The following is a 12588-nucleotide window of genomic DNA, read 5'->3' on the forward strand; positions in this document are numbered from 1 at the left end:
GGATGCCCTGGGTAATTTGACATACGATTCACAAGTGGCACATTTCCCCAGACATTCACTTATTGATGACTTGAGAATATTCATGTTTTTGGGAAAAGATGGTGGCAGTGCCGGGAAAGTAGATAAAAACCAGTCGGTTTGGTTTAAGGAATGTAATGTGTTATTTACATTTGTATAAAGCGTGGGTTGAGCAGCCCTGAAACAGACCTGTTAGCCCAGAGCTAATTTGCATCATGGGCCTGTTGCTTAGTGACATATTTGCCTAAAATGTGTGTCTAATTTATGATATTCATTGGCTTTTGCAACCTTTTTGAGATTCTTTTCAATTTGTCAGGTTTCTTTTTCCTTTTTGCCTACTAATTAACACATCAAGAATTAAAAAGAAAATTTACAATTTCCTGTTAAACAGCTCCAATTTGAGTTTCTTGTCTTTGCAGTTTGGATTAATTTCTTTTGAAGGCTTATATTACTGCTTTAATAGTAAAGGAAGAGACATTAGGGATAAATATCTCATAAGTGTTTTTGAAAATTATTCCTTGACCATTAAGTAGTACTGCATTGTAAAATAATCAATATATACAATATCATATGTTTGATATGCATTACCTTTAAAAGCATAATCTGTATTTTATGTGGTTGAATTTAAAAATAAAGGGTTATTTTTCCAGAAAAATGGGTTTATTCAGGGATAGCAGAAGAATTACAGTCAGGACATGCAAGCTATAGCAAACCATAGGCAAGTCTGGCGTTCACAACAGAGGAACGTTACTTTATAGAGAAAAGGAGGAATTGGGAGGGGCTATTTTGAAAGGAAGTCCGTTGGAGGAAAAATGAGAGTTCAGGATTGTGATGGCTTCCTATTGGCTGATTTGTGGTATTTTCTTACTGGCTGAACTCCTTGCTGGACAAGAAATATTTTTGGTTTCGGTTAGCGACCAAGGACGAGTTGGTAAGGTATGTGAGCTCCCCCTTCTGGCCTCCTGACTTTGTTCTAAATGAGAATTCCTTTACTTGGTTTCACATTATAAAAATAACCTATATAAGCAGTAAAGATAAACTTGAAAATGGAGTAAAGTGAAACAGACTTCTACCATCCCTGATTTCACTGTCTCGAAGATAAACAGTGCTATTATTTTACTGGGTATCTTCTCAGCCATTTTTCCATGGGTGAGTTTTACTTTCACATGCTTATCAAACTATATAGACCGATGTATGATTTGCATAAACATACACATTATATGTATATTCTATTCACTTAATATTACCCTATAGGTATTTCCCCATATTATGTCTTTGTCTTGTAATTCAACCCAAATTCATATGCCCAACACGCAGGAAAGCCGGTCACTGAGAATTGGAATGTGCAGCAAGGAAAGGGTTTTTCGGAGAGGCATCCAAATGAAAACAGTAGGGCAGGGAAGGCCTCAAACCCACTTCCCCAAAGGGTTGTGGTTGCATGTATTTAAGGAAAAGGGGTCAGAATGTCATGGGTTATATACTTGACTAGAATATGCTAGTTGGAAATAGGGAGTAAGGAGGTGTCTTTCTTCCTTTGAACATCGGTGCGCATTCAGGAATCCTGTCTCCCCGTGGGACGTGTGTTCATTAAGTGGCAGAGGAAGCATGGTGAGTAAGCGTGTGGAGGGGAGACCGTGGAGTGTGTCATCACAGAGGTTACTTTCGTTCACTCTTATCCCTTCGGCTTCCCCGTTTCTTCCAGTGTCGGCTACTCTTCTTGGTAATGAGTCAGCGTGTGCAAAACAAGCTCCTAAATCAATCTGGTTTAACCAGGGTTCTCTTAGGGTAGAACTGTCAAACATTTGTTAACTCACCATATTGGGCTCAGTCTTTATACAAATACATTTTAATCGTGGTACTTAACCATTTCCTTCCTCTTGGACATGATTGTAGATCAGCTCTCATTTCATCATTTGATTACCACACGTATTGACTACTCTCCCCGTGTCTGCTAGCAAATTGTGTTTCCACACCCTTAACTGTTGTCTTGTGTCTGTTGCCTGTCTGGGTTCCAGTGTGTTCGTGCCACTCTGTAAACTTTTAATAATGTATTGACTCTTTGTCACATTTGTGGCAACTGTTTGTCTACTGTGTGCCTTTTTAATTTTTAAATTTATACGTAGTCAAATCTCTTATTTTCTGAACTTTGCTATCATTTCTGAGCTTAAAAAATCCTACTCCCTTCAAAGGTTTGGTATTCAAGTCTATTTTCTTGTAGTTCTCTAGTTTTACATTTAATTTCTTCGGGATCTGATCGGCTCCTTCTTTACAATTTAGCAAAGGTAGGAACTTTGTTTAAACTTCCAAATTCTATCTTATTAGCCCTTTGGTTCTTTACTCATCTCCAAGACTGGCTATATACATGTTTTTAATATTAAAGAGATGGTAGAAAATGTAGAAATGCAGGGGTATTGTCTCATTATAAGAGAATACTTATCTCTTTTTCTAAACCTGACTCAAACTCTTCTCTGAAACCACCTTTTTTTTTTTTTTCAGGATAGAGACAGAAATGGCTTTAGATAAATTAGTTTGGTTTTTTTTAATCCTTGAACTGTTTGAAAGTAAGAAAAATAGAGAACAATCCCTCCTGCTCCCCACTTCCTTACCTTGGTGACCTTGTGAGTTTTACATGCACATTCCTGGATGATGGGCCTGCATGAGCCAGTTGGGTTGGGGTGACATGTCAAGGATGGGGGACCATTTCCATCTTTGGAAGTGAAGTTGTGTCCTGCACAGCAGAGTGTGTTCTCCTTTCTGATCCCCCCAGGTTTTCCTCAGAATTCTGCTTTGGGTTCTAGGTTTTCAGTCTTTCACTTAGTTGACAGGGCAGGACAATAGAAAGTTAACTATAGGAGCCCCTCAGCACTGCTGGGAATGGAAAATATTCTTCCACCCTTCAGGGCTCTTGTAGCTGGTCTAAGAATTAAATTGACATGAGACAAAGATTATCAGGAAAAAATAAAATTTAACTGTGTACCTTCGAGGAATGCATGTAAGCATGAGATTCCAAAGACCGCCAGGCAAAATTAGGCGTGTGTGTATATATATATATACAATCTGCAACTAAGGAGAACTGGTTGGGAGGCTGGGACTTCAAGAGGAAGGAAAGCAATTTGCAGGAAGATGAAAAAGAGTACACTTTTGGTAAACAAATGTCTGCAAGGCCATTCAGAAATGATGGGATATAGAGGACTTCAGTCTAACAGGCCTTGCTAGATTTCTCCCTGTTGGTCATGTCCGGTTCGTATTCCAATGTGAATCTATGGTGATAGCTCTCTTCCAGGAGCAGGTTCTCTATCTGAATTCTTTTAGGCAGTCAGGGGAAGGTCAAGGCTTCTTCCTGAGCCGTTTGGGCCTTGATTGTTTTCAGGGCAAAATAATAGGCATGCCAAAGTGGCACATCTGGAAGCAAGTGGTCCTGAACCCTGGTGGCACCCTGCCTTTGGACAGCTTCCCTTGCTCTGCCCTTTCTTTCTTGGTCGTCACATCCACTCTGTGATTCACTTCTCCTGTGACACAGCTGTTCAGCCCAGCTGGCCCAGAGCTGCAGGCCACTCTTCTAAATCTCCTCTTGCAGTGTGTCCTCTTCCACACAACCGCCGTTTTGCCCACTTCTCCATGTAAGAGACCCGTCTGATGCATTCATGCTGTGCTGCCTGTCCTTCCTCTCTCTCTGCCTCTCTTTGGAAACCCCTCCACTCTCCCACCTATGGGAAGCCTCCTCCCCCTTCCAGAACCAGCTCCTGCTAGTGACAACTCTAGGACTCCCCTTCTGGAGCCCTCCCTCCCTCCTTTGGGTGTCTGGTTAGAGCCTTGGGTCAGAGCACTTCCACATGGGAGGTAGCGTTGGAATGGCAGTCCTGTCCTCCCAAGTTGTACCGTGGATTTTTTGCAAACAAGAACCAGATCTTCACATCTCTCCATCTCGAGAGCTTCTCATAAGCCCACTTGCACACACGGTATTAGTAACTAATGCTTCCTAAGCACTCCGTATGAAACAGGTGGTATTTTAACTGGATTACAAGCTTATGTGGATTTAGTGTTCCCAACAACCTTATAAGAAAGGCATGTTTTTATCTCCATTTTACAGATGAAGAAACTGAGTAACAGAAGCAGTAAGTTCTGAGTCACAGAGCTAGTAACTGAGGAAGCCAAGGTTGAATGCACAGCCTGGCAGTCAGCTCTCCACCCATACTCCACTTGATGTGCTCAGCCAGGTGCACGTCACTGCACGTGACAGCTGACGGTAATTCTCGACAAAGAGCGGTGGACTGAAAGATAAGGATTATAAGACAGTGTTGTATGTATCTAGTTTATACAGTACCTCCAAGAAATTAAATATTGCATAGATGGTAATTTTCCAGCTAATTTAAGTTATTCCTTTTGGTCTCCTTATCTCAGGCTATTGTTTATCTTCTGTGATTGGTGAGATTTTGTTTAATCATTCAGGGGTTTAAAAACTTTTTTGTTTTATAAAGTAAGAACTCTGGGGGTGCCTGGGTGGCTCAGTCGCTTAAGTGTCTGACTCTTGATCTCAGCTCAGGTCATGATCTCACAGTTTGTGAGTTTGGGCTCAGCATGGACAGCATGGAGCCTGCTTGGGATTCTGTTTCTCCCTCTCTCTGCCCCTTCCCTGCTCGCTCGCTCTCTCTCTCTCTCTCTCTCTCTCTCAAAAACAAATAAACAAACTGAAAAAAAGGTAAGAACTCTGTTTTAACCAAAAAATTTTTTTTAATGTTTTATTTCTTTTTTGAAAGAGAGAGAGAAAGACAGTGAGAGCAGGGGAGGAGGGTCAGAGAGAGAGGCTCAACTGACTGAGCCATCCAGGCACCCCCCAAAAAAATCCTTTTAAATGAAATATCTCTAAATTCAATCTTGTATTTTCCTGCCTGACTAAGTAGTTCGTGGCATATAACTCAACCTCTTCATAATGCCTAGATCCATCACTATGATTAAAATATAGTAAGCCATAATATGAGCCTGTGATGTCCCGGGGCCTTCAACATCAATAAGATTTATTAGCATCCACTAAGTACCAGGGATCAGACCAGGCACTTTCAAGTACAGTCCCTTAATTAATTGTCTAGGCCTAAGATTTGCCTTGCCATTTTTTTAAACCCTTGTTTCTATTTCTGGAAGTTTCTTCAGCCTTCTTGGATACTGTAGGGCAGTAATCCAGCACTTCTTGCTCTCAGTCTGCTGTTTCAGCAGGGGACCACCTGCTGCTAGTTGACTATCGATGATGAGCTGTGGGGGAGATTTGGGTAACCAGACTTGTCCCTATGATTGTTAAAACCCCTCTCCGTGCACTCTGGCCTCCCTTGGTTGCCGGAAGACAAGGGGCGTGGGAGGGGAAACATTCTGGGTTTCCTCCATCAGTTGCTGTTTCCACAGGGAGGCCCCCCCCTCCCCACAATCCCTTCCCTTGGCCTCTGCAGGTGCCCTAGCCAGTGGCACTGGGTTCCTTCAGTTAGAACTCAGGCCATATGTCAGTCATGCCTCCAGGCGACCTGGGGCTGCGGGAAGTCATGTGGTTAGCTGTGAGTGACCTGACATGGCCCCTTGCTGCCTGCCAAGGGAATGAAGTATTTTTGTAGTTTGGTAATCCTTGCTTTGAACTTTTGAAATTTATTGAGAAAACAAGTCAAGTTATAGTGCTTCAAGTGATTGGAGCCTCTGTGATCGATTTCCCTTTAAAACACTAGATTCTTAGTGTTTTAAGCAATGAAGAAAACATTTAAAAAGTCATCTCTGGAGTCAGAAAACACAAGCAGACATAAATGAAGAAGGCTCTAGGCTTGGAATTATTCAGGGCTCTAGTTCATGACATCTGGGTTCAGTGAAAAAAACGTTAAAAGCCTTAGCAAGGTTACGGTTTTCATCATTAGTCAGGAAACCTGGCAAAGTTGATCTCTGGGCTTCTGCACCCGGGCTGTGTCCCAGCTCTTGGCTCCTTGGCCCGGCTTTCTTTGAGGGCAAGTTTGAGGGCAAGTTGGTTTTCACCCTGGGGTCACTTTTTCTATTTCTAGTTCCTTAGTGGTCAGCGAGGCCACCGCGGGGTCCTGGGCCACAAATACAAAGAGCTAGGCCTAGAAGAGGCTTTCCCCCTCACCCTCACTACAGAGGGCTCCGGGACTCACCGATGGGGAGGGCTGCCCCTCTAGCTCTAACAAGTCACTTTGTATTAACTTATGCGTAGAGTCCGTGAAACCCTTGGACGTAGAGTCAGGTGACCAGGATGCCACACCTTGTTCCGACCCTTGCTGGGGAGTCCTGGGCTAGTTTATCTGAATCTCTGTTTTTTCATCTGTCAAAGAATTGGGTTGTGATTTCTATATAAGGGTCCACCTCTGGCTAATTTAAATGAAAAGGGGGTTTATTTGAAGGCTGTAAAGTGGCTTGCAGATTCCAAGGAGCAGCTGGGAAGACAGGGGCATGGGCAGGACAGCTTTAAAGGTCCACGTCACCCGAGTGCATGGCTCATCGTGTGTGTCCCATGGCCAGAGGAAGCTGTCTTTCTACGGTGTTTTGCATCTTTTTTTTTAAAGTTTATTTATTTTGAGAGGGACAGAGGCAGCATGAGTGGGGGAGGGACTGCCCCCACCCCTCATATTGCCAGCACAGCCCCAACATGGGGCTCAAACCCATGAAACTGTGAGACCATGACCTGAGCCGAAACCAAGAGTTGGAAGCCTAACCGACTGAACCATCTCGGCGCCCCAAGTGTGTTTCGCATCTGAAGGCTCTGTTGCTCAGGATCAGAGCCCGAAGCAATGGAACTGGTCCATCTTGGGTCTCCCAGCACTGCCCAGTGCAGGCGAGGAAGGAAAACAGGGCTCTGAGCAGAAGAAAAGGAAATGAATGAATGTCAGACAACCAGAGTCTGCAGGTTTCATTCTGCAGACATTTATTAAGCACTTATTAAGGGAGGCCATGTGATACAGTGGGAGGAGCACTGTGTGTGATTTAGAAGACTCAGCTTCAAATTCTGCCTCTTATGATGCCCATCTGTGCCCTGTGTTTCCACGTCTCTAAAAGTGGGGCCAATGTCTGTGCCACAGGCTTGCTGTAAGGACTGAATGGAATCAGGTGAAATCACGTGGCTAAATCCTTTGAGGAGCTATGCAGGGTCAGACATTCATCTGTTACACATAGCTTGGTGCCTAATGGTGAGGAGTGAAGGTACCTGTTTTGGTGCATATATGTGTATATGTTTGCTTCTTATTTGCTTTCCTATTTTTATTTTAAATTCTGGAAATTGAGGTATGCAATTGAGGGATCAAGAGAATACCTTTATAATCTAAATGATGGCACTAAGCAGTTTATAACTCAGTGCCAGAGACATGGCACAGCCAGCCAGCTCTGCCGGTGTCCAGGGGTGTGGTTGTGGTCAGGAAAGGCCTTGGGGGAGGCGGTGGGTAGCCTTTATACCTTTGTCAGAATTATAAACTCTTATAGATTAGCCCTGTCCCATAGAAATGTAATGTATTTAAGAAATGTATAGAAATATATGTTATTAAGATTTTTCTAGCAGCCACATCCAAAAAAAGGCGGGGGGGGGGGCAAAAAGAAACAGTATAATTAATCTGAATGATATATTTTTATTTTACCCATTATTTTAAAAGGGCATACTATTATAGTATCATTTATATACTATTATTGAGGGGTGCCTGCCTGGGTGGCTCAGTTGGTTAAGCATCCAGCTCTTCATCTTGGCTCAGGCCAAGATCTCGCAGTTCCAGGGATTGAGCCCTACACTGGGCTCTACCCTGAATGTGTAGAGCCTGCTTGGAATTCTCTCTCTCTCTCTCTCTCTCTCTCTCTCTCTCTTTCTGCCCCTCCCCAGTGCTCTGTCTCTGTCTTTCTCAAATAAAGAAATACACTTAAAAAAATAAAAAATAAAAAGATAGTATCATTTAAAAATAAGTACTCAATATTTAAAAATTAAGGAGATTATTTTACATTCCTTCTTGTGTGCCGTTTTTGAAATCCAATGTGTATTTTGCCCTTACAACACACCTCAGTTTTGATAAGCCACAGTTCGAGGGCTTGGCAGACACATGGCCACTGGGCCACACCGTCTAGCCCTAGACAGAACAAGAAGAAGAAGCCGTAAGCGGCAGACGGAGAGAAGCAATAGACATGGGAACTTAGTGAACATCTGTGATGGACCAGGCCGGGCCAGGATGAGCGTAAACCATTGGATGAACAAACTTTTATTTAGAAGTTTGATATTTTGTTCATTTTGAATGTTTTTGCATTAATTTCAATTTTTAAAAATGGATTGCAATATGATTTACCTTCATTACTGAGAGTTCTGGCACCTCTTGCATTTTGCACAAAAGGTAAGTGCCTCACACCCTCCTTACCCTAGTGATGGCCTGGCTCTGAGCCCTTCCTGTGAACTTTCTAATACCTCATGTGGGGGCGTGACCCTGAACCAAACCAAACTGTATACCAGAAACAGGAGCGAACTCCTCTAACGTACTGTCTTGGGCATTGATTTTGTTAAATGAATTTTTAACTGAATTCAAGTTAGAAATAAAAAGACTTTGGAAGAGAAATTGAAATTCAAACTGATCTATGAACTGAAAAATCTGAAGGTATTTCGGGAGCAAACTATCACCCCAGAGAGAGTTCAATGGCCTTGATTCCCTGGTCATGGTGACCCTTGACCTTCACATTTCCCAAATTGTAGGGGAAAAGAATGAAAAGGCCAGGGTGTTGAGAGGACTGTATCCTAGGCCTTATTTCCTTTCCACCTGCTAGCTTTACTCTCTAGTTTTTAAGGGATCCATATCTGTAAGCTCTCTAGAAAATGATGACAGTGGGAATGTTATACTGAAAATAACTTATGTGCTAAAAGAAAGGTAAAGTATTGCTTTTTTTTTTTTAAACGTTTGTTTATTTTGAGAGAGAGAGAGAGAGCAAGTAGGGCTGGGGCAGAGAGAGAGGGAGAGGGAGAATCCCAAGCAGGCTCCATACTGTCAGGCAGAGCCCGATGCGGGGCTCAATCCCAGGAACCACAAGATCATGACCTGAGCCAAAACCAAGCGCTGGACACTTAACCGACTGAGCCACCCCGGGGCCCCTTGCCTTTTAAAATGGTGCTTATTTTCAAACAGAATCCTTTTCTTTCTTTTAGGGAACTTCGAAACAAAGCAGATATTCAGTTTGGAGATAATGGAACGACAATATCCGCTGTCAGCAACAAGGCCTATGTCTTTGAACGAAATCAGTCTGTTGGAGATCCTAAAATTGACTTAATTAGAACATTAAATATTCCTGCAGTGGTGAGTAGGCATTTTTAGTATCATTCTTGTGGCTTGTAGAAGAAAGGAAAAAGCGAAGTTAAAGCTGTTATGGCTTTTTTACATTTAGAAGTTACTAAGTTATGTTAAAAATATATAAATACATTTTTGCACTTCCCTTCCTGAAAGTTCATCTGAGACATTTTATTCTGAGATTTCTCAGGCAAGATCTTTTCAAATGGTGACAAAGTGCAAATTTTAGGATTTCCCCCCCCACAGTTGCTTGCTGTGTCTTGGTGATCAGCTCTTGTGCAGATAAACATGTCCCTAGGATTTTTGAGGGCAAGGGAGTGGACAGTCAATAAAATTTTAAGATTTATTTGCCCCTTGTTTTGGCTCAGAAAATCTAGCAACAGAATTTGCATACCATTTCCTAGTTTAGATTTCCGTCTTTGATTTTTAAGTTCTCCGAATATATACTGACTCCTCCCACCCCCTTTCCAAATAGCAGAGGCTGGGCTGCTGATCACAGCCTCCTGGGATTTCACGGTCTGTGTTCTGACAATCCCATCCAAGAAAGACACGGGAGGCCCTGAAAACTTTCCTATTCACCTCCCGCAACCCCCTCTGAGGCTCCCACTCTTAACTGCAGGCTGACAACGACATACGCAGCTGGACACTGACGGTGGACTCAGGACGTAGAAAGAAAGTATTAGGTCCTACTTTTGGCCTACTTGTGTGGGGGCGGGGGTGAGGGGCAACGTCAGGCTTCGATCAGAGGGGAAGTGGCGCCGCCTTGTGGCTAAAGATGCCAGTGTGTTTACCAGCATTTTTCTCGTTGCGAATGCAGTGCGGGGGGGGGGGGGGGGATTGAAGAGCTGCGAGTGGGGACTAAGCTCGCGCCTACAAAATAGAAAACCGAGAAAGGACAACTTTAGAGTCTTATTTGTGCACACAGCCAGGGAGGATCTCTCTGGCTGATTTCGCAGCTGTTCAGTCTTAACATTTACTTTGAAGTTTCCAGCCCTGGTTGCTGAAGGGGCCGTGGGAGAGTGGGGCGGGAACTCTGCCTGCTGAACTTGCCTGTGTTTCTCAGACTGCCATGGAATGGGCCCAGCTCCGCTTCCTCCGGGAGCTCATCGAGGCCCTGCTGAAGGCCTATCAGCAGACGCTCTTTGTGACACACACCGTGGACGAACTGCTCTGGGGCTACAAAGATGAGATCCTGTCCCTTGTCAGTGTCTTCAAACCGGAGATCTCGCCCTATTTTGGCCTGTACTATGGGGTAAGGTGATTTTTCTTTTTAGAGCCTTTTTATTTTTATTTAGTTATTTATTTTTTTTTTGAGGGAGCGTACGCGCACAAGCGGGGAAACAGCAGAGGGGGAGAGAAAGAATCTTAACTTCCTTGCTCATCACAGAGTCCCACATGGGGCTCAATCCCACGACCTTGGAATTATAACCTGAGCTGAAATCAGGAGTCCGAGGCTCAACCAACTAAGCCGTCCAGGTGCTCAGAGTCTCTTTATTCAGGTGAGGGAGGGGTGCTGCCTGCCAGACTTCATCATCACTTTGGGATTCCTCCAGAAGACCAAAATTGCCTGGAATTCCGGATGTCTTGTAGCGTATGTGAAAAAGAAGAAACTGTTCTAGTTTTTAGGGGGAAAAAATCCTTTCTCCCACAATACTAGCATGCCACTGTTATGTCCAAGATTTCCAATATCGTCCTCAAAAGCCAGAGATCACCAGGGAGACCGAGTCACCATGCAAAAGCAAAGGGCGGTTTTATTACGGGCTTATGCTGGCCGAGCCTAAGCCCGGGCTCACAGACTTTACGGGCGCAGTGGATCCTTGCTGAGAGCCCCAAACAAAGGGGGGGTAGGGCCTTTATGGGCTTGGGAAGGGGGAGTTTCAGGAAATTGTGACACAAGTCCAGTGGTCCAATCATTATTATACAATATTATTGACAGCAGGTTTAACCATTCACGTTGCCTAGAGTATTTGTTACTTTTGGTGGGACCCAATCACAACATTTAGAGTGTTAACCTGTTACAGAGTGGACCCAGGACCCAGGACCCTCATGTAGGGTGTAACTAGCCTTCTAGGCTTGCCCTTAGAAATGTTAAGGGTGTTAACTGGCCTTTCCTGATTGGGTGTTACTAGAGTGGTCCCTCCTGCCTTGGGCAACGTGTGCCCTTCTGTTGTCTAATGATTAGAGTCAGTTTGGTTCAGACCTGCGTCCTTACACCACCAGCAGTGACTTTGAATGAGGGCAGCTATGAAAAGTACATAGAGGATGACTGTGCCATTAATCAGGTGCAATCTTTCAAACTATCATAAATTTCAGTGATAGATGCCAAGTCTTTGTAGATGCCTTAGGGGCTAAAGCCATTCATCAGCCTGACACAGGCAAGTAAGAAACTCAGTAGGAACATGATAGTCCATTAGGGGTGGGAGCTGCATGTTAGATTTTCAGACGTGTCATTCATGAAAGAGGATGGACAATTTGAAACTCTTGTCCCGCATCTATGATTTCTTATGTTTATAAGTAGAATTTTGTGTGGTTCCTTGAGGATTTTACTTACTTTGACTTGAAAACAAAACCATATTAGCATTCAAGTATTTATTATTCAAAACATATGTCATTGCTGCCTAAGTTTCAAATGAATTAAAATTAAAAGCAATTTTTTAAAAATCTACATTCCCCTATATCTGCACTCCCCCACCAAGAAACAAAAAACAGAAAGCACTTGAATAAAACGGATAGTGGGAGGTTGCTAATGACAAACTTAAACTCAAGAAGAACGAGTTAGATTAAGGGTGGGGTCTGAGATTGGGATGAATTTCCTCACCTTTAAATTTGTGGTTCTCCGGTTTTCGCTCCTCAGGAATCTTACCCTTACCCTGTTACCTCCTAGAATGTTCCTCTACGGCAGATGGTGATGATGCTTCCCCTGTACATTCAAGGGTATACAAAACTTAGAAGCCATTCAAACAAAATAGTAAAAAAGTTCTTAACATTATTTATGCAAGAGGTAGGGGTCCTAGAAATTGGGTTGAGCTGACCCTGAATCCTTCCCTCTGGGGGAGTAGAATTGATAGATGCTCTCTAGAAGATCCCATCTGGTGGTGCCTGGGTGGCTCAGTCTGTTAAGCTTTTGACTTCAGCTCAGGTCATTATCTCTCAGTTGGTGAGTTTGAGCCCTGCATGGGGCTCTACCGACAGCTCAGAGCCCGGAGCCTGCTTTGGATTCTGTCTCCGTCTCTCTCTGCCCCTCCCCTACGTCTCTTTTAAAAATTTAGAAGATCCCATCTGAAAT

General features: G+C 43.5%; 1 protein-coding gene across 2 annotated transcripts in view; it reads left to right on the top strand.

The window, feature by feature from the left end:
• Positions 1 to 12588, top strand: part of SCARB2 (scavenger receptor class B member 2) — a 73018-nt gene that overhangs the window by 27722 nt on the left and 32708 nt on the right. For both annotated transcript variants that reach the window (XM_029944686.1, XM_029944689.1), the window contains exons 3-4: positions 9164 to 9311; positions 10366 to 10554. In XM_029944686.1, the coding sequence (XP_029800546.1) occupies positions 9164 to 9311; positions 10366 to 10554 (337 nt within the window). The remainder of the gene's footprint in view (positions 1 to 9163; positions 9312 to 10365; positions 10555 to 12588) is intronic.

This window comes from Suricata suricatta, chromosome 1 (genome assembly GCF_006229205.1).
Source record: "Suricata suricatta isolate VVHF042 chromosome 1, meerkat_22Aug2017_6uvM2_HiC, whole genome shotgun sequence".
NCBI classification, from domain to species: Eukaryota; Metazoa; Chordata; class Mammalia; order Carnivora; family Herpestidae; genus Suricata; species Suricata suricatta.